Source organism: Mesocricetus auratus, unplaced genomic scaffold, assembly GCF_017639785.1.
Source record: "Mesocricetus auratus isolate SY011 unplaced genomic scaffold, BCM_Maur_2.0 Super-Scaffold_100008, whole genome shotgun sequence".
Taxonomy (NCBI): domain Eukaryota; kingdom Metazoa; phylum Chordata; class Mammalia; order Rodentia; family Cricetidae; genus Mesocricetus; species Mesocricetus auratus.
Window position 1 is genome coordinate 61587542 of NW_024429192.1, and position 20128 is coordinate 61607669.

At 41.4% G+C, this 20128-nt stretch overlaps 1 protein-coding gene across 4 annotated transcripts; it reads right to left on the reverse strand.

The window, feature by feature from the left end:
- Positions 1 to 118: 118 nt before the first annotated feature.
- On the reverse strand, positions 119 to 19065 carry Plaat1 (phospholipase A and acyltransferase 1). 4 transcript variants are annotated; one of them, XM_013114495.3, is made up of 4 exons: positions 18957 to 19065; positions 9786 to 9924; positions 6988 to 7253; positions 119 to 363 (listed from the first exon to the last, which is right to left on the reverse strand). In XM_013114495.3, the coding sequence occupies exons 1-4, from the start codon at positions 18981 to 18983 to the stop codon at positions 265 to 267; spliced, it is 531 nt and encodes a 176-aa protein (XP_012969949.2). In that variant the 5' UTR covers positions 18984 to 19065; the 3' UTR covers positions 119 to 264. The 4 variants fall into 4 exon arrangements, with proteins under 4 accessions (XP_012969949.2, XP_040606934.1, XP_040606935.1 ...); XM_040751000.1 differs by lacking the exon at positions 18957 to 19065 and adding an exon at positions 17889 to 18084; XM_040751001.1 differs by lacking the exon at positions 18957 to 19065 and adding an exon at positions 17566 to 17714.
- Between the last annotated feature and the right edge of the window lie 1063 nt (positions 19066 to 20128).

Consider the following 20128-nt stretch of genomic DNA (forward strand, 5'->3'; position numbering starts at 1 on the left):
AATGTGATTTTGGTTTTGTTAAGATCCTTAGCTGGCTCCATCAAAAGGCAACTGCTTTTTGTTCAAGCTGCCACATCAAGTCTATACTAGTATGGAAAAACTTTTCTTGTCTCAATGATAAGATTAAAATCAGCAAGCAATTTATTAGAGTCTGCCATCCATCATGGGAACCGGGAGAAATAATGATGCATTCAAAATAAGTATTCACCCAAGAATCTCATTCTCCTCACGAATTCCTTCAATTGCAATCTCTTCAATAAGCTGCTAATATTTTGTTCTTTGTCTCTTTGGAAACAAGCCGAGGAATGTGAAGATATCAATAGTAGCCGCCACCAACCCAATGGTGCTTATTGCTCGGTTGGCCTAAAAGGAAACAGGAAACAAAAAGAGGATCTTATTCTAAAGATGTTAGTGTTCTCTTGAAGCTTTGGCTTGTTTCCTAAACCAAAGATCTATTTTAATGTATAATGAATGTATTTAAAGTCCAGTGCCAAGGTAAAATAAGATATGAATAAAATTATATATTAGCTGTCCTGGAACTCACTCTGTAGACCAGGCTGACTTCGAACTCATAGAGATTCACCCGTCTCTGCCTCCCAAGTGCTAGGATTAAAGGTTATAATTATTCATAATTATGCAAAATCTACAAACACATTTAGTTTTCTATTTCTGACACTTAGAGCCCTTGGCAGTGTCTAGATTCTTCATAAACATGGGTCCTGGTTGCTCATCCCAATCCTCTGGTGAGACAGGGAACATTATGCTCTTTTACAAAACTTGGGAGGCTGTATGTAAAGGATTCTTCTGCCCAAGATCATACCACCAAGATGTTTAGATGTAAGTCAAAGCTTCATAGATGCATGTTCTCCCTCTAGCAGCCTCTACACAGTTGGATTTGATCTGTACTAGAATAAGGTAGGTGTGTGTGTGTGTGTGTGTGTGTGTGTGTGTGTGTTTGCACCTCTGCCTAACTACAGGATGCCTATTACTCAAATAGTCCAGGAGTGTGATCTGAACTAATGGTTATAAGCTCTTATTTGATGACTAAATAAGCACATGTTCTGCTCAGTTTTCATCAAGTTGACACAAGCTATGGTCACCTGGGAAGAGGGGACATCAACAGCAGAACTGCCACCATCTGATTGACCTGTGGACATGTGTGTGACACCATTTTGAGTACAAATTGGTGTGGGAGTGCTCATCTTACTGTGGGCAGTGTCACCCCCAGGGCAGGAGATTCTGGGTTGTAAAAGAAAGCAAGGTGAGTGAGCCAGGGAGAGTAAGTCAGAAAACAGCATTCCTCTATGGTTTCTGACTTGATACCTGTGTGAGTTCCTGCTCTTGCTTCTTGCATTGATGAAATGTTTCCTGTAAGCTAAAATGAACCTTTTTAAAATCCTATCCTTAACCCTAAAATTGATACTTCAGTTGTGCTTTTGGACAGTGTTTTATCGAAGGAAACTAAGAGTCCATATTAGTCAAGTGCTATGGTTTTTATATAGACAGAATGGGTTTTCATATAGACAGAATAAGCCATTCTCAAACTCAATTGTCCATAAAAGAGTTAAGGAATTCATGGCCATTAGAGTATTAATCATCATCATGGTGAGGACAACTAATGGATATTCATGGTTTCCATGGCACACAGCTAATATTTGCCTTGCATTCTCATGGGTTTGAAAGATGTTTCATGACTGAAAGGTCATATTCAGATACTCTGGAGTCATCACAGACCCAGAAGACAACATTGAGTCTCCAGGACTCAAGAGTCAGGGCTTTCAAATGCAGAAAACATTTTTCTCAAATATCTGGTTTAACATCTGGGAACCTGGCCAAGGTCACAGTTGATAGCTCCCTCTGTCAAGGCTTTTATACCATGCAACCTCCACTTACATATTTCTGAAACATTGTACTGTCTTCCTCATTGTTACTTCCCTGTTGCAAACTGGCAAGATAGAGGCGTGTGGCTGGCTCCATGTGTTACAGCATATGTTCACTTTGTTCTGTTAGCCTGTAGTCAGAAGGGACTAGGCCTACAACTGTGACTCCTTGTCTTTCCTAGTCAGCTTTAACTACCAATTTGACACAGCTTAGAATCATCTGAGGAGGGTGGACATGCCTGTGGGCTATTGATTAATCCACTGTGGGTGGTCCCATTTCCTGAGCAGGTGATCCTGGACTGCCTAAGAAAGCAAGGTAGGCATAAACCAGCCCACAAGTCAGAAATCAAGTAGTTCACCCTTGCTGTACTTCTTTGATGTGATTTCCTTGGTTGGAGATAGTGTTGTGTAGAAGAGCATGCAGGACTGCCTCAAAGTACCTGCTTGGTTTCCTTCCCTGACAACCCTCAGGGGTGGACTGCAACCTGTAAGCTAGCATTTTCCTCTCCTAAGATGCTCATTAAAAGAAAATGAAAGTAGAACTTTGCCTCTGTCCAGTCCCGGGTTGGTGGAGACAAGAGTCATGCTAATAACCTGGCCTTACCTGAAGAAATTTTATTTTCTTGTTATTTTACTTTGACTTTTACTTTACTTCGTTGTTTCATGTTTATTTTATCGATAATTTATAATCATTACCTAAATTATTTGCCAAAAATATCAAAAGGTATGCACATAGTGTATCAAGAAAAAGAGGGAGATAAATGCGGTGTACAAAAAAACCCCCAAGAATAATAAAGAGTGATGTCAAAAGCCAAGGGTTGTGAATCAAAGCCAATTCCCTTAACTCACAAAAGCCTGACATGGGGAAATGGGGCAGGAACTGAAAAAACATGCAAGTACCATAGGCATCAAATGGAGTCAAATGACAGAGGGTCTCAACCCTTGGAAAGTGGTGGGATCCTGGGATTAGTGTTGCCCCAGATAGATGCAAGCTGAACCAACTAGGAATCTTTCAGCCTCTAGAAACCTGGGATATTGGAAAAATCTCATAAATATGATATTTAAAGAAGGGGTACACACCTTAATGGCAGAGCAGAGACCATTATGATAAAGCCTCGCCCATAGTGTAGTGCATACTGTTTCTCAAATCCCAAGTGCTTGTTTACTTCATCTCATTCTAGATAGGAAAAATCTCCTGTCACTGGGACAATCTCTTGAAACTATGTATTGTGGGAACTGACTTGCAGGATTTGAACATCTCACAGTGTTCTTGGTGGACCAACACCTACAGAGAACTTTTACTCTGTGACCTACTCAGGATTTTAAATTTACCAATCTGACCCTGGACATGTAGAATTTCAGGATTTTATGTCTGAGGACCATGTTTAAAGGCCTTGTTCTGGGAATCTTGAACTTTGCAAGAATGGTCTGAATCTGAGGCTATGTATGACGTCAGCATTGCGAGTCATACATGACTGTAGGTTTATCATGTCTGTTTTCTGAAACTCAATGACTCATTGATACACAGTACTAGGTTTACTGAAAGGTGTGACCAGCTTATATAGAGGTGGACAATTTTAGTGACATATTTGAATTATAACAATATAAACATTGCTTATGGGAATTTTGAAAAGTATTGAAAAATAAGCCACATTTTACAAAACATTTACAAAAGAGGAATTTGTTAAAAGACTCATCCAAAATATACAAATTAATCTTAAAAATAAATAGAAAAATGACAAACTCTGGAGATCCCCTATGGAAACCCTCCCTGGGAAACAGAATGGGGATTGGGTGGGGGCTGAGGGAGTCTGGAAGGGGAAGAAGGGAGGGAGAGGGAGCTGGGATTGACATGTGAAGCAAGCTTGATTCTAATTTAAATTTAAAAAATGAAATAGAAAAATAAACAACCTAAATTTGGATATAGGCAAAATGGTATCAAGCAATATATCGCAAGAGATACACACAGAGAAAATAAACATGTGAAAAGGTACTCAATATCACACATCATTAGGAAACTACAAATTAAGGTGATAATGAGATATAGACCACTTACAGGCTTATCATAATAACTTAAATCCAAGCACTGATGTCACCAAACATTGACAAGGATATAACATAATGGAAAATGTCATTTAGTGCTTGTAGGAATGCAAAAATAATATAGCCATCAAAAGGCAAGACATGACCTGATTCCAACTATATGGCATTCAACAAAGATAAGGACATGCATACAATTAAAAAAAAACAAAAAAAGTTGCTCAGGTCTTGGGTGAAGGGAGATGATTAGGTAGTCTACAGAACAATTTCAGTACAGGAAAATTATCGATACCATAATGATGGATATGTCATTGTTTGTTTGACCACATTCATAGACGGTTCAACACAAAAAGGAAATGCTGGTGTGAACTGTGGTATTTGGTTGACATGAATTTTCAAAGTTGGCTTGCCTATGTTTTAGCACTATAGCACATTGGTAGAGACAGTGATGGAGGAGGCTATATGTGTGTAAGGAGCAGTGAGACTGCTCTACAGTTAGGGACAATGTTGTAATTCTAAAAACTATTCTAATGATTCTCTGTTGGTTTTGTACAACTTCAGAAAACAGTTAAAAAGATAAACAGGATCATAATCTTCCTCCCCTTTTAATCATTTCTATGCATTTTAAAAAGGAAATATTTCTAAGTTCAAGATCACTAAACAGCAAGGCTGGGTTGTGCCAGGGGAAAGCAGTTTACCTTGGGACAGGCAGAAATAAAAGAAACGTGGAAGATGGTAGAGACAAGATGCCTACTTCAGAGGCATCTTCCATGTGCTTTTCCCAACTAGGCCCTACCTTGTGTCTATTACCTCCCAATAATGCCATCAGATTAGGAATCATCCATAAATGAATCCACTGATTACATAATAGACCTCTTGATCTGATTATTTCTCAACAAAATAGGCACTAGCTGTTAAACATGCCATGTGAGCCTTCAGTGGGATGCTAAGACATGTTTATTAGGACAAACAACCTGTAATACATCTAGTCAAGAGGCTTCAAATACCTCTATAATATTTAAAAGAAAAAAATAACTTGAGATAGTAAAAAGCATATACAGTGTACCCAAAGTCATCTAGCCAGTGACTAAAGATGGGACACTAGCTCATGCCAGTAGAGGCCTCGGGTAGATTCCTGAGGATACCCTTGCACTATTTTCACCAGCATATGCTAGAGACAGGTTCCACTATTGGTTGAGGAAATAATTTCCCCCTGGAATTTTAAGTCTTGGTATGAAAAGTAAAGAGATGGGGAATTTCAGACTAAATCCAAAGCAAGATGATTGTAATCTGTTCTTATTCAACCACATTTTCAAATTATTGAAGCATGATTAGCAGGCAAAGGGCTATAAATATTTATATAATATATGCAAGTTGATATATATAAAGGTAAGCTTAAATCCATAAAATGTCATCATAATCAATGCCACACAGTTATCACCTCCATAAGTTTCTTACAACCATCATCATTGATACTGTTGTTTTGAATCGGATTTTTAGTTAGTTGGTTGGTGGGTTTATCTTTTTTGTTGGATTTGTTGTGGCTGTAAGGGTAGTCAATCCTTCTTGGCACAAATAAAAATAAAAAATTATAAATAAAGCACAGGCTTTCCAGTCATAGGTAACATGTTACAGAGTAGATCTTGGAATGGATTTCTTTGCTATAGCAGAAATTTGTGTTCTTTGATCACTGCCACACCCCATTTGCAGAAATTAAATGAATACTATTTGCCAATGCAGTGAACAACTTAATCAATACCAAAGACCCCTTAATCTGGTTATGTCTCACCAACAGTCTCCAGCAGAGGAATAAGCCATGCAAGACTTCTGTGGGGCACTATATATCCAAAGCATAATGCATGCTCTTTATTAGGGTAATGAATGTGCCACTTAGCTAGATAATTGCCAACTAAGCAGATGGTACCTATCTCCTAAAAGAGTTCTCAACAACAAGACAAGGGGGAATTTGTGTGTGGCTTCTGTGTTGTGGCTCTCTCTCTCTCTCTCTCTCTCTCTCTCTATATATATATATATATATATATATATATATATATATATATATATTATCTGAATGAACATTCACTGTTAATGTATTTCCTGATGGGAACGCATGGCCAGTTAAGTTCTTTTTTAAAGAAAATACACATGGCCTTTCATCATGTTCTGTCTCAGGTGAACCCCACTTCCTAGAATATTGTTTAATAGCTGTTCTAATACACAGGAAGTCTTGAGTAAATTTAAGTTACTAAAATATGTTCAAGTTTTGGTATTTTGAGGCAACTTACTGGAGGTTAGTAGCCTTTAAACTTTTTGGGCCTCTTAAGCTTAAAGAATGACATGTTTATGTGTTTTGGATGAGGAGTGCCTCCCTTCTAACAGTTGTATTTGTTCATTCTCTTACATCCTTGGGTTACAGCCTCAGAGATGGAACCACACTGACCTGAAGACAGGCCTGGTAAGGGCAAGGGAGGTAAATGCTCACTTTGCTGGGAATCTGTTATAATACTACAAAATCGTGCTGGGAATCGACATGATTGCAAGTTACTCTGCAGTTAATTAATATATTAGAGGTTATTTAGAAGCTCGGGAAATCAAATATCTACTTAAAATAATAGCATTTCATTGAAACAATAGTATTGTAAGGAAACATTTACAACCCATGAAGGTATGTCATTGGTTGGCCACTATTCCCTAACTGGAGAAGAATCTACAAATTAACCTTCATGCATGAGATTGTTGATTTGAGATTGCTGTATGGGGAGTGGGGAGTTATGGAGAAAACTGTGTCTAAGTGGAGTCAATTAGACTAACCAAAATCTATGAACTTGATTCTACTTCAAGGTCTTTCAACCCCAAATTTTAAAATGTCCAAATTTTGTCTGTTTGTTGACTAACTTAGCGTATTCTTAGCAGGGCCCTTCTCTGCCCTTTAGTCTTTCCACATTTTCTTGTTGTTTGCCTTTTCCTGGAAGCCTAAGAACTTTAACATTAACTTTAATGGGAGTTTTCTCAACACAGGAAGATTCTCCTATCTCCAAAAACAAAAGCAAGAAAAAAAAACCCTCACCTGTTCTGACACTCCTTCTCCATAGCGGAGCAAGGTCACAAAATGCTCACAGTTGTTGACCAGTAAGTCATAGGCTACCTCCCGCCCAATAGCGAACTCGGACCGCTGTATCACTTCCTCCACAGGGAGCGGAGGGTATGTTGTATCATACTTGTTATTTATTCTGTATGTGTCGTTTCCCACAACGTCCTTCAAAAGCTGCATTTTCACCAAGGCCTTTGTGCTGAACACAGACTTGGCACTTGTAAATGGTGAAGGGACGCCATCTGTAAGGAGAATATTGGTTAGTGGGGCATAGTGATCCAGCATAGTGATCTGGCATCTAGGAATGAGTAGACTGAGCCCTACTCTTTATGGAATAAACCCAAAGTGCTTGATCTTATCCACACACCCTGTGTTATCGCTTATGGTACTATACTAGTCAGAATAAAAGTTGTATGAAATTCTCTGCCTGATCTTGGGGAGTCAGTTCTCTAATGGCTGGTATTGTCATGAGAGATCTTTGCATGCAGTTCTAGCGGGATATGGATAAGATTATTGTTCAGCTTTTCTATTGTGCCTGTTTCTTCTCAGCATCTGAAGTCTTCCAAATCTTAGGAATTAGAGTAGTGTGTTTTGACTCTATGTTCACTTAACGATCTTTCTGCCCTCCCCACTTCTTTATACACTGGCTCCTCCTTACACTTTAATGTAAGCCTAGATTTCTGACTGTAAAATTTGCACAGTCCTGAGAGGAACCAGTTAAACTCTTGCTTTTCTTCTGTCATTTCCTCTGGCCAGCAAACGAATATCCTAAACCTGAAGCTAACTTCAGAAGATATGACACATAGATGGGGCCCCACGGTAGGTGTTACCTGCCTGGACAATCCTGCGTGCTTCTTCTCTTTATCTGAGATACCACTACCGGTCATCATTGCCTAAAAGTCCAGGGACCTTTGTACCTGGTCCTGCTATGTAAGTTCCAGAGACTGACAGATGACTCGTCATGGTGTAGCCTAGTACCAGGACCCTCTCTCTACATGTGCCTACGTGCTGTACAGGGCCTTCAAATTCTTGTAATGACTGTGAAGAAGGAACTCTAAAGAAACTGACTTATGTGAGTTTCTCTTTCAGTTATGACTAAAGTCAAAATGTTTCTCCAGTCTTCTTCTGTCTTGGTCTCAACAGATCAGCATCCATCAGTTAATAATGTAGACACTGGACATACACAGGAACAGATGCTGCAAACACTGGTGTATACGGTATTCTTTTTAAGTGGGGAATTATGTCACATATTGCACTTGAATTAGAAAATTTTACATATTATATTAAGATCATTTCCTGAATAGTTAAACATGTTCAAGAATATGCTTTTTAAATAGCTGTCATAGTGGCTTTAGCACCCATTCCAGTATTGCCTATGTCTTCCCCCAAATGCCTGTCAGAGCCAATCATTGTATTACATCTTATTCTCTAGAAATGGCGCTGTGGCTCACAATGGAACAATTAAGTGTCATTCTCCATAATTTCTAAATGCCAATAAACAGAGAACAGATAGTCATAAAACTGAGTCTCAGTTTGTGAACTGTCAGGAGGATGGCAGCACCACCCAGAAAGGGGAAGTAACATCTGAGTCCAATGGTCCTCATGGGATGATATTCCTAGACCTGGAAACTGCTGAGGCCAGCTCCACCTGTCTGAGTCCTCCTCCCATGAAGTCATGGGCTTGTCCTTTTGCCCATTTGCTTAAGCTAGTGCTAGCTTTATTTCTGCTATATACAACCAGAGAATTCTAACAAACACAGATAGCTAATACCCAGTGGCTAAATCATGTGTTTAACCGCCACCCCCACATTGAAAATTAAGTTATTGTCTCATTTCTAAACAATCAGAAATGAAATTTGTCCACATGTCTAAAAGTTTCCCCAGACTCCTACTCTTAGCACATTCTGTTAAACTGTTTTTGTGAATGGCATTATCAGTCTCTATTTCCATCAGTATACTTGTATTAATTTCACTGTCTCTGTCTCCATTGGTTGCCATCATTTTATCCTTTGCTAATGAGACAGGCATGAAAAATCCGTCAATGTCTTCATCTATAACTTGCAGGTGAATACAAAGGTGAAATTTCTGTTCTCTTCCTTTGTCAACTGTTTTCAAACTTTCCCAGTTGTGGCCTGGGATCTCAACATTCACTGCCTCAGTTCCAAGGCACCAATTTCCTAGGTACTCTGGGAACGATTTTTCTTATCTCTTTGAAGTTTCACTTCTGTTGCTGCTTTTCCAGAAGTTTCCTAACTCCAGTATCCCACTCCTCCCTCCTCTTTCTACCCTCAGAACTTCACAAAACAGCTTCTTGACTTATTTTCCTACATCCTTCCTAACACAGCTATAATTTGCTCTTGTTCTCTCCCATTGTGAAAATGTGAGCATCACCATGGAGCTGTCTATATAGCCCTGGTGCCTAGACTAGCATTCGACACATACTACACAACCTATTAATTGCTGTCAAATTAATTAAAACCACCAGCTTGTGTGAGACATAAGGACATAGAACTTAGTCATGTTTGTAGCCAATGTCTTCCTTGGACAGCCACTTATTTGTAATTAAGAATTCTTTTAATTTAAAAGAGGTTCTTTTAATTCAATGTTATTTAGTCTGTGGAATCTTTTAAATGATGCTTTGGTCTTTGCATATCATTTTCTAAAACAGTTGGACTTCGTTTCTATATTTTATCTGCTTTATGATTTTGTTCACGATCCTTTCTAATTTTAAAGCAACTAAAATTGTCCAGGAGCCCCCTGGAAAAAAGTCTTACCCATAGGTGCAATGTTGATAACGTAGCCATCACCCAAGTACAGTGCCCAGTGTTGATAGCCGGGACGGAACACTTCGATCAAGTCTCCTGGGCAAGGGTTGTGAGGATAGGTCAGACTGAAGCTGTCACTAAACGCCATCTGCAATGACAGGCACAGAGATGGTTTTGCTGGTACAACTCACAGAAAGAGAGGCCAAGGAAGGCTTCCACGTAAGCAGAGGGACCTCCCAGGGTAATGACTCAGACTCACAATGTGTTTTCTTTGGATGTCTCTGTATGTGCCAACAGCAAGAGGGGAACAAATTAGCTCTTGCATAATTCTGTACAGTAATGCTCTGTTACCATGATCATTCTTTAAATCTAGAATTCATGGTCTGTAGAACTTCCCTCTACATAAAACTTCAGTAGTATTAAGTATGAAAATATGTCTTGTTTGGAATAGGAAGGAGCAATGAAGGGAAAGCAAATATATGTATGTTTTACTACTCCAATGTTCTAAAAAAAAGTACTAGAAAGTATCAGCCTGCTCTTTCTTCCATAGTATGAAGAAATCCCAGGTCAAGAGTCTAAGATTAGAATTCTTTCAGGCTGTGTACTGCACAGAACAACTAAGAAGCAGAGATGTGGGTGGGTGCTGAACATTGTGAACATTAAAAAGTGTAAGAAATACCTTGTACCACAAAACTCACTCTGCCATTTTATTTTAAGCAGGGACAAGTTGCACCCCAGATGGATATCGAGTCAAACATTCAGGTGCAGTGCAGGCTCTGGAACATTGCTTCCAAATTCAGAATGTGCTCTGTACTGCAATGTGTTTAAGACTCTGATGTCTTTTGTCACTGTAACCATGACAATCTGCTCTACCCCATCCCTTACTGTTTCATTTGTGATTCCAGAAACAGTACAAGGTGGTCCACCACAGGGGCAGACACCTTGCAAGGTAGAGAGGCTGGCTGCATTGATGAACCTGGCCTGGAATTTTCTCTTCCTAAATAAGACACATGTGTTTCTGACAGCTGCCTTTTGTAGAGGTTACACTTTCTGTGTAGTCACAGAAATAGAGTAAGTAAGCAAGAGGAAATTATGTGCATATATCTACAATCAAAGGGAGAATAAGTGCTTTATGCATGCTTAGTCTCTATAGGACAATGATGCTCCTCACCAGCTCAACCTCCTGTAACACTGCAGACTCCCCACCAAAGAAATACAAGTGCTGGGAACTTCAAACTCACCTAAATTATGTTCATAATCGCATAGACTAAGGATTTGGGAGTATAAGTTTCTTGTCTTCTCTTCTCTTTTCTCTTTCTTTTTCTTCTGCGACAGGGCTTCTCTGTAACAGCCCTAGCTATTCTGGAACTAGCTCTGTAGACAAGGCTGGCCTGGAACTCATAGAGATCCACCTGCTTCTGCCTCCTGGGTGCTGGGATTAAAGGCATGTGCACTGCCCAACACAACTTCCTTCCTTCCTTTTTTCTTTCCTCCCTCTTTCCTTTCTTTCTTTCTTCTTCCTCCCTCTCTTCCTCTCCCTTCTTGCCCCCCCTTTCTCTTTTCTTCTTGGCACTCTGGAAGTCTGCTTTTTTTCTCAACAACAATCAATACTGGACGGGTGTTTCCCTGAGTGTTTGCATGCTGTCTGTTGACACCTTCATTCACCACACTGTCACAGAAAAACAACCAAACGTAATATAGTACGTCTGTTGAAAACTAACTACTAAAGCAACTATATAGAAGCGTTAAGTCTAGCCATCCTCTCAAATATGTTTGATTCTTACTTAATGTGGAAGTTCACAATTTGGTCACTAGTTGGATAAACAGATAATAAACTATGATGTAAACAAACACATTTTCCATGAGTAGAAATTATCAAGCCCCCAACAGTCTGCAGAAATCAAAGCCTATTCTAGCCAAGCCTGTATTAATAACCAGTATTTTAACAAGGGATACTTGGAAATGTAACATGCTTTTCAAAAAACATTATCTCAATTGGCCTTATTCAACTGGAAAACCTTCATTTGTATTTGAGTTTATTATGTTATTAGCCCACTCTATAGATAAAAAGCTATCTTTTCAACTCCAACTTTTTGATAAAACTCCCTGAATTCTACTTGACACTTGCTGGGTCTACTATTAGGCAGGTCACTCAGTCAGAGTCTCACTTGCCTCATTTAAGACAGGCATATGGATCCCTGAGTTAGCCTGGTCTACAGAGTGAGTTCCAGGACAGTCAGGGCTACATAGAGAAACACTGTTTGAAAAACCAAACAACAACAAGATGGACATAACAAGTAGACTGACTTCTTTATCAGAAAATTATTGAAAGCATTCCTTGTGAATGGGCTACAGACTGTTATGAACACCTTGAGAAAACCCTCAGGAAATACACAGGTGGGTAAGACAGTGTTGCTGTCTGCTTTATACTGGACCATGTTTTGTATGTGACTTGGTCCCTGTTCTGTCCCAGAGACATAATATATGACTTTATGGATTGGGTGACGTCACAGTAAAGTTTTAATATCTAAGCAAGTTGGTGCAAAAAAGAACCTCAGATACTATCTAGTTCACAGTTTTCCTAATCCTGGCCTCTCAGATCCCAGGATTTCTAGCAGTGTAGCTTAAATAACAGCCGTCAGGTCCAAGTTCAAAGCCCATGTTTCTTAAGCTAAAGAAAAGTGAACTCAGCAAATATTTCAATCAATGAGAATCATCTGTTATCTCGCAACAGATTTCAACAATTGGTGCTGGAGTAATTGAGTTATCTCCTGTAGGAAAATATCCCACTACTGACAATAGACTTCAATAGACTACAACTTAAATCTCTCTCTCTCTCTCTCTCTCTCTCTCTCTCTCTCTCTCTCTCTCTCAAACACACACACGCGCGCGCACGCGCGCACACACACACACACACACACACACACACACACGGAAAATAGGGGGGAAAGGCCTTGGTATTAAAAGTTGGTAGAATACTTACATTTACTGTCAAAAACATAATCCATAGAATAAAAACTCAATAAACTAGATATTTCAGAATTCAAAATATTTCACAGTGCAAAAGTGAAGCCAGCATCAAGAACACATGTAGAGCTCTCACAATGGGGCTGGAGAGGCCTGAGTTCACTTCCCACAATCCTCCTCAGATGGCCCAGAACTGTGTGCAACTACAGCTCCAGGAAATCTGATGCCCTCTTCTGGTATCTATGGACAGCTCAATCATGGGCACAAACCCACCCCTACGTCTCCATCCACATAATTAAAAGCAATAAATAAATAAATAAATACATTTCTTAAAACTCAACAGTGGGAAGGTAAACAGATCAATTAGAATGTAAGAAGAAATGAAGACACCTTTCATACTTCAGAAATTACACAGATGTCGAACAAGCCACATTCATCATTAGCCATTAGGGAAACGTAAATTAAAACCACACTGGAAACAGTTTCTCAGGGTCTTTAAATTTTTACCTGGCTACCAATATGTGATTCAGCAATTGCATCTTTAAGCATGGACCTCAAGGGACAAAGTCAAAGAAGGCATGTTAAACAAAAGCTGGTATGTAAATGTTTATATTGGCTTTATTCCTATAGCTTCAAACAGCTCAACTGACTTCAATGGGTGAGTGACAGCAAACACCTGTGCTCTTTCAAGATTCAAGATGGCTGAATAGAAATGCTTAATCCACAGGGCTGGAGAAATGGCTCCATGGTTAAGAGCACTTAATGCTCTGGTAAAAGTCCTGGGTTTGGTTCCCAGAACATAACATCAGGCAGCTCACTGTAAATCAAGTCTCAAAGCATCAGATACCCTTTGTTCTCCATGGACCCATAAATGCACATATGGAGACATACATTATAAAAGAAAGTTAATAAATCTTTTTAAAAGATTCTCTCATAAAAAAATTAAGGAAATGCCCAGTATCCAGTTCCCTTCTACAAATACCAACCCAAGCAATCAGTGTAGAGCTACATTTAGAGGCCAATGCAATGAGAGAATACTGGAAATCCTCAAGATAGAGACAGCAATATAGTAAAATTCAGATACCTAGGGCCATAGTAAGAGCATAGAAAAATACCCAAGGACCTGCCACCCCAGCTCCACAGCATGGGTAAGGGCGTCTTCTTTTAGAGAAGTGAGATCAAATGCAGTTCCAAGAGGCTCCATTCTTGTCGATGCTGATAACCCTAGATGTAGTCACTCCAGTTAGATTAGTGGCCCAGGCTCTGCATAGTAACCTGGCTTTGGAAATGGGTCTCACATAGCCCTAGGAAAGGCCCAGGGAATGGTAGCCTGCACCCATCTTGAGAAGTAAGCTGCCGTTTCCAGGAACCAAAACATCCCTGTGTACTCTCTTCTGTATTATACAACCACTCCCTGGCACTGTCTTGGAGATAGTTGCCCCTTGAACCAAGCATAGCACAGCAGGGTAACTGTGGCTAAACATGCTGGATGCTCTGCTCTGTAGGCATTGGGAGCTATGACCAGAGGAGATTGGAAAAATGCTGCCTCCAAACCCCAGGAGACCAGCACACTTGCACTCTGAGACCCAGGATACAGTTAGCCATGTATGGACTAGGGCCAATATCAGGACTGAAGGGAGATATCACTTGGTTCCCATGGCCCATGCCCCAAGACCTTTATTCATGTACTTGTTTTGAATAAGGTGGGGAATGGACCCCCATAATCCTCAAGTATACAGGAGCCTAATGGGAGAGCCCTGGGCAACCCCATGAGTCCAGGTCCTACATCAGGCATACACTGACAAAATAGAACCTGCTGAAAGGAATGTGGCTCAACTCTGCCTCTAAAAGCAATTATTGACAGGGACAGTCACTGAAGTGGCAGAAACACTGGAGTTCTTGCTTCTACCTCACTTCTGTGGGGCCGCCATCTGGTCCATTCTGATTTTAATGCTATTAGGACTAGTCAAGAGCACCCCAATAGGAGTGCAGTGGGCCCCACTATAAGAGCCCTGGCTCCAGCACATAGAGTTCCTTGTCAGTAGTAGAGTACCAATAGTTGGATGGAAACATCAACATATGATGGGGCCATCAACCAAATAATAGGACTATTCCGTGGCCTCTGTTGTCAATGCTACACCTATCAGAATTGATGAAGCATATCTACTCTCAAGGCACATAGAGAGAATAGGCCTGAGACTCATCCACAGTGTGTATTATGCCTAAACTCATAAGTCATAGCCATGGAAGTTATAGTGGAACTATGCTACAACACCAGCTGGAAACAAAGTCAACATTGCAGAAAAAAAATTGACACTCTAGGACATATCTTCAGCAGAAAGGCACTTACTAAGGCCAGGCCTTAAAAGTGGTAGGAACATCTGACCCAGAAAATGTGCAAATCCCAATGTAGAGCACAAAATGTATGGAAAAGGGGTAATAGGATATATCAAAAAATAGTAATTCTCCACCAATGGGTTCCTAAGAAATTAAAGTGCATGAAATCTCAAGCAATGATTATGAAATAATCACAACGAGAGTCTCAAGAACACAGATGAACAGCTAAGTGAAATTAGACAAAGTAAGCTACACATGAGAATTCTGCAGAGAAACAGACAGAAACCTTGGAAATAAGGAAGCCAATGAATCAAATAAAATATATAACCCTCGAAAGTCTCAACAGCTGGTAGAAGAAATAGTATGGAATACCAGAAAAGATTAAAATTAAAGGCACGGAAAAATCTGTCCAATAGAATAATTGCTGAGATTGTCTATAAATGTTGGGTAAAATATGAACATCTATATACAGGAGGCTTATCTAAAAATCAACTGCAAGTGGGCCAAAGACTTGAACGTCAGACCAGACATTCTAGAAGTCATAGAAGAAAACACAAAAGGTATTTCTAGACACAGACATGGCTAATGATTTTCTGGGTGGAAAGTCCCAAAGTATAGGAAACAACAAAAATAGCCAAGTGGATTACACAGAACTAAAACCATCCAAACAGTAAATTAAACATGCAGCCGCATGAAAAAACAGCCTACAGGATGGAGAGAATATTTGTCAACTATATGTTTGGCATGGAAGGCTGTCATCCAGGATATACAAGGAATTTCAAAAACTAAGTCCAACAAAACTAATAAATGAAATAGGCCAGACACAAAAAAGCAAGTTCTGTATTTTTTTCAATTTAGAACTTTAAAAGTCAGTTTGAAAGGAGTATAACTATCTGTACTGACTGGTGCTGGAGGGAGTGGCTGAATTTAACTGATGCATACTCTACACATATGTAGAAATATAGTACTTTTAATATGTACAACTAATGCTTGTCCACAAAACCTGAATTAATCCCCAGAGAATTCTACTGAGCAGAAAAAAATAAAAATTAAAAATACAAAAACAACACCAGAAGGCTGTATTCTTTGTGATTGCACCCTGTAACGTTCTTGAAAAGACAAAGTTATAAACCTCGGTGTAAATGGTGGTTGTGGGTTTTCAGGAAATAATGGGAGGGAAGGTGGTGTGGCTGTAAGATGCTCAATAAAGGATTGGAATGGTGGCTTTGCAAGCTGATTGTAGAGACCAGTTGAGTTCATGCCAGGTCTGAAGTCACGCAGGCAGGGAGTGGCGACTCTGAAATTCAATTTCAAGTCTATCTTCCTACACCAATTTCATGCTCTGTTACACCATTGAATATAATTGATAATTAATCAGAGGAAATGCAGCTTACAAATCACTGCGTGTTTCCTGCTTCTCAGAGGTCCATTAGAGGGAGAGGGCTCAAAAGCACAAAGACATATGAACCAATGGAGTCTTGCTTGGGAGTCCCCATTTCTCTTCTGCCTTGGAGGCCTTTCCAGGTGATGCTAAACCTGTCTATTTAGTTCCCAGAATCAGACCTTAGGCACAGGGCTATGAAGATTTGCTTAGCAGCTCACCTGCACAGAGTCATAGAGTGTATAATGCACAAAGAGTATAATGGAGACTGACTGGAACACAGGCACTCAATCTTGTGCAAGGGATTTATTTTCCAATTAGGAAAATCGGCCATGCTGTTTTATTGCACTATGTCAGATGTATCTGGAGATACGTCAAAAGAAGTTCTGTGCAGAGACCGCTTTCGGAGCATTTCATGAGCGCTGTTCAAATGTCCACAAGGCTGCCTGTGTTACAGAATGGATACCCTGGAGAACTTTTTTACTGACTGCCTGCAAGAGTATTACTCGAAGTGTGAAATGCCATCGCTACCCATCGTTGGCTTCCCTTTCTCCAAGAGTTTCCCAGTTCGATTTGGACGGTTTCCCATTTCCATCCACAGCAGTGCTACACTGAGAGGCTTCTGTGAAAGTGAGTGGTATGTCTAGGATGCCTTACACTCTGACCTCGGGGCAGCATGAATCCCTAAACCAAATTTAAGCATGCACCTGAGAGGCTTGATCTGGGGACAGATGCACCCCAAACCATCCTTCACACATAGTAGGGCCATACTGACTTTGCATCTCCCTAGGATCCCCATCTTAATCTTGGCCTCCTTCCCTTTAGTTTAGATCTAGAAAGGATGCAATCTTCTAATGCCCGTCCACTCTTTATCTCTCAGTGTGCCACAACGACACCTCCTGAATTTCCCTGTCTTAATATTTTTTGCTCACCCATTCCCTTCCTGAACCTGCGTTCGTAACTGGTGTCTGGGGACCTCGTTTGCTTTCCCACACGGAGGGCGGATTCTTGTTTATCTCCATAGGTTCAGTTTCTAGAGGGGTGCACGGCACAAATACCTGTCCAGTAAATGCTAAACGAATAAAGGAACCAAGAATTCGAGACCTGTTCACGTTTTCCAGAGCCAGAGTCAAAGATATTATCACTGTCCACGGTCCCAAGATCCAAGACAACACTGTCACCTATTCGCAGTCATTTTGGTGAGAACCGAGCTGAGAAGTTGGTCCTGCCCAGGGGACTGAATCTCCAGTATCTGTTCTCAACAGTTTTCCCAACTTGGAAGCAGGTCTCTTTTATTTCCCTGCTCTCCATTTATAAAATGAGGGGGCTGGATGAAGTCAGGTGCTCTCTCATGTCTGAACTTGCCCACGGATCAAAACAAGGTTGCTTAGCACCTAGAGCACCTCCCTCCCCCTCCCCTAACGCACCTCTGGGCTCAAGCTGGGTTGTGTTCTTGCCCTGGAGGCCCAGGTTGGCTTCCCGGGCTCTCCCTGGCCTCGCAGCCCCGCCGCTAGCAATCTCTGGGCGACTCCATCCGCACCACCCCGAGGCCAAGGCCACCAACTAGGCCACTGCCGCCTTCCGGAGAACCAACGCCAACTCCAACGCCAGCGCCCGCGTGCCGCGGCACCCCTGCTCCCTCCGCGAGTTCCTGGCTCGCGCTTGCCCAGCTCCTGCAGTGCATCGCGGGTTCCAAGTTCCCAGTCCCCGGTCATCTTATCCCAGGCCTGTGCCCTTCACGCCACCTAGATCCTCCACACATGCTGCAAGTCTGGGATCCTCAGATTCTCAGTGCACACGGCAGGCCGGAGACCCCCAAGTCTTCCGTGCCCACCGCAGGCCCGGGCTCTCAAGACCCGTGGTACTCGCTTGGGCTCTGGGCAACGGATTTGCTCTGTTAGTTGTCCCCTGATCTCTCACCCCCACCTGTATGTGGAGTCCCTACCTAGGTGCCCACCTGCCAAGCACTGCGGGCCCTCCAAGTCAGCTAAAATCTGCTCACAGCTCAGCCACAGCCTGGTGCCTGCTTGGTTTTATCCTCTCAGCAACCAGGACCTTCCTGTGACAACTTTTTGTGGTATCAAGCTCTGTCCCTGCTGGGTGTTGTAGTTTTATGGATGGCCTGTCCTGCAGAGCCTGGAAATATTTGGGTATAGTCATTATGGATACACTGTATACCATGTCCGAGCTGGACACGGTTTCTTTCTGAGCCAAAAGTTTGTCTCCTCTGCCTGCATCCCAAAGAAACATTTTTACTCTGCAGAGTGGGAGTGGGCTGCTGTAGAAAAATCCGTGATTCACACACACCTGTATACATGCTCTTAAAACAGCCCTACCTAGACTGACCCAGAGGCCAAGTGCCAGCGAGGGCACACTGACTAGCCATGATCATACCCACACACCAAAGTCAGTCTGGAGAGAGAGGAGGAGGAAGGGCAAAAGGGGATCCTCCATCGGCTAGACCTCAGACGCTGCTTTCCCAACTGGGATATTACCTGGCTTGGGATGGAGCTGGCCTTCATTAAGGACCAGTGGCAGAGTTCCCTCCCTTCCTCTGGCCTGAAGGTGTTCTGGATCTATACAGAAGAGGTCTCTGACTCAGCTTGACTCCTGCCTTTTTAGGCAGACCAGGCAGGCCAAGACTTCAGAAAAACAGCCACTGAGGTTAAAAATAGAGCTGTGGACAGTTAGGATCGTCTTTCCCAGCTTAAAAGAGTGTCCAGAAACTCCAGCCAGGGAAGGAGGACAGACTGCTTCAGTGAGCTTTTCTGAGAGCTGCCCAGGACTTTGCTTAAAATGAATCACAGTCTGTCTAATTTGGGAATTCAACCCAAAGACACCCCCACTCGTGCAAAACTTATTGATGTGTTGGTCACACAGGAGAACTACCTAGTAGGCAGCTGTTTTCATTAAGGGATCAGGGTCTGTTATGAGGACTGTGGATCAGTTTCCTGGATCTGCAGCTCAGGGTCGGGTGTGACACCTTCTAAACAGAGTGCATAGAAAGTCATGGGAGGCGTCTGGGACCTTCAAGTGGCAATGTGGAAATGAGAGCACTTGAAAGGTAATAGGCATGCTCCTCGTGAGTTCGTATTTTTCTTCCAAGGGTCCCTTCTAATGCACTTTTAGTTATGAACCAAATCTGATATGCCCTTTGGGATTCTTTTCCTTAGCCATTCCAATTGAGTCATCACAGAAGGAGGGGGGTGTAGGATTTGATACGGGAGAGTTAGCATGAGCTTTTATAAAGCCATCTTGCTTATGAGCTAAATTTATGACGTTTGCCAGGTTAATCTGTTTTCTCTAATCGGACACTTAATCATCCAGCCTCCTCTCGGCATTATGGATTCATGAATGTCAACGGAGGAGAGTTGCTCAGTCAGGGCAAGATGATAAATTATCACTTCATTTTGGGGGTATTTGTGACTAAATGCCTCGTAATAGAATTAAGACGAAATAAATCTTGTAATTTCAGTTCTAGATCCCTGCCAGGTGTGGAGAAAATGTGTCTGGCCGAAAGCAAATGCAATTCTACCACTGAATGGAATTTACAGGCGAGAGGAAGCTTTGTGTGCAAGACACAGTTCTTCCTTCACCTCTGCAGATGGGAGAGAGTTGGTCATCCCTGGACTATGTGGGTAAACAGCACAGAGTTACCATTCCCATG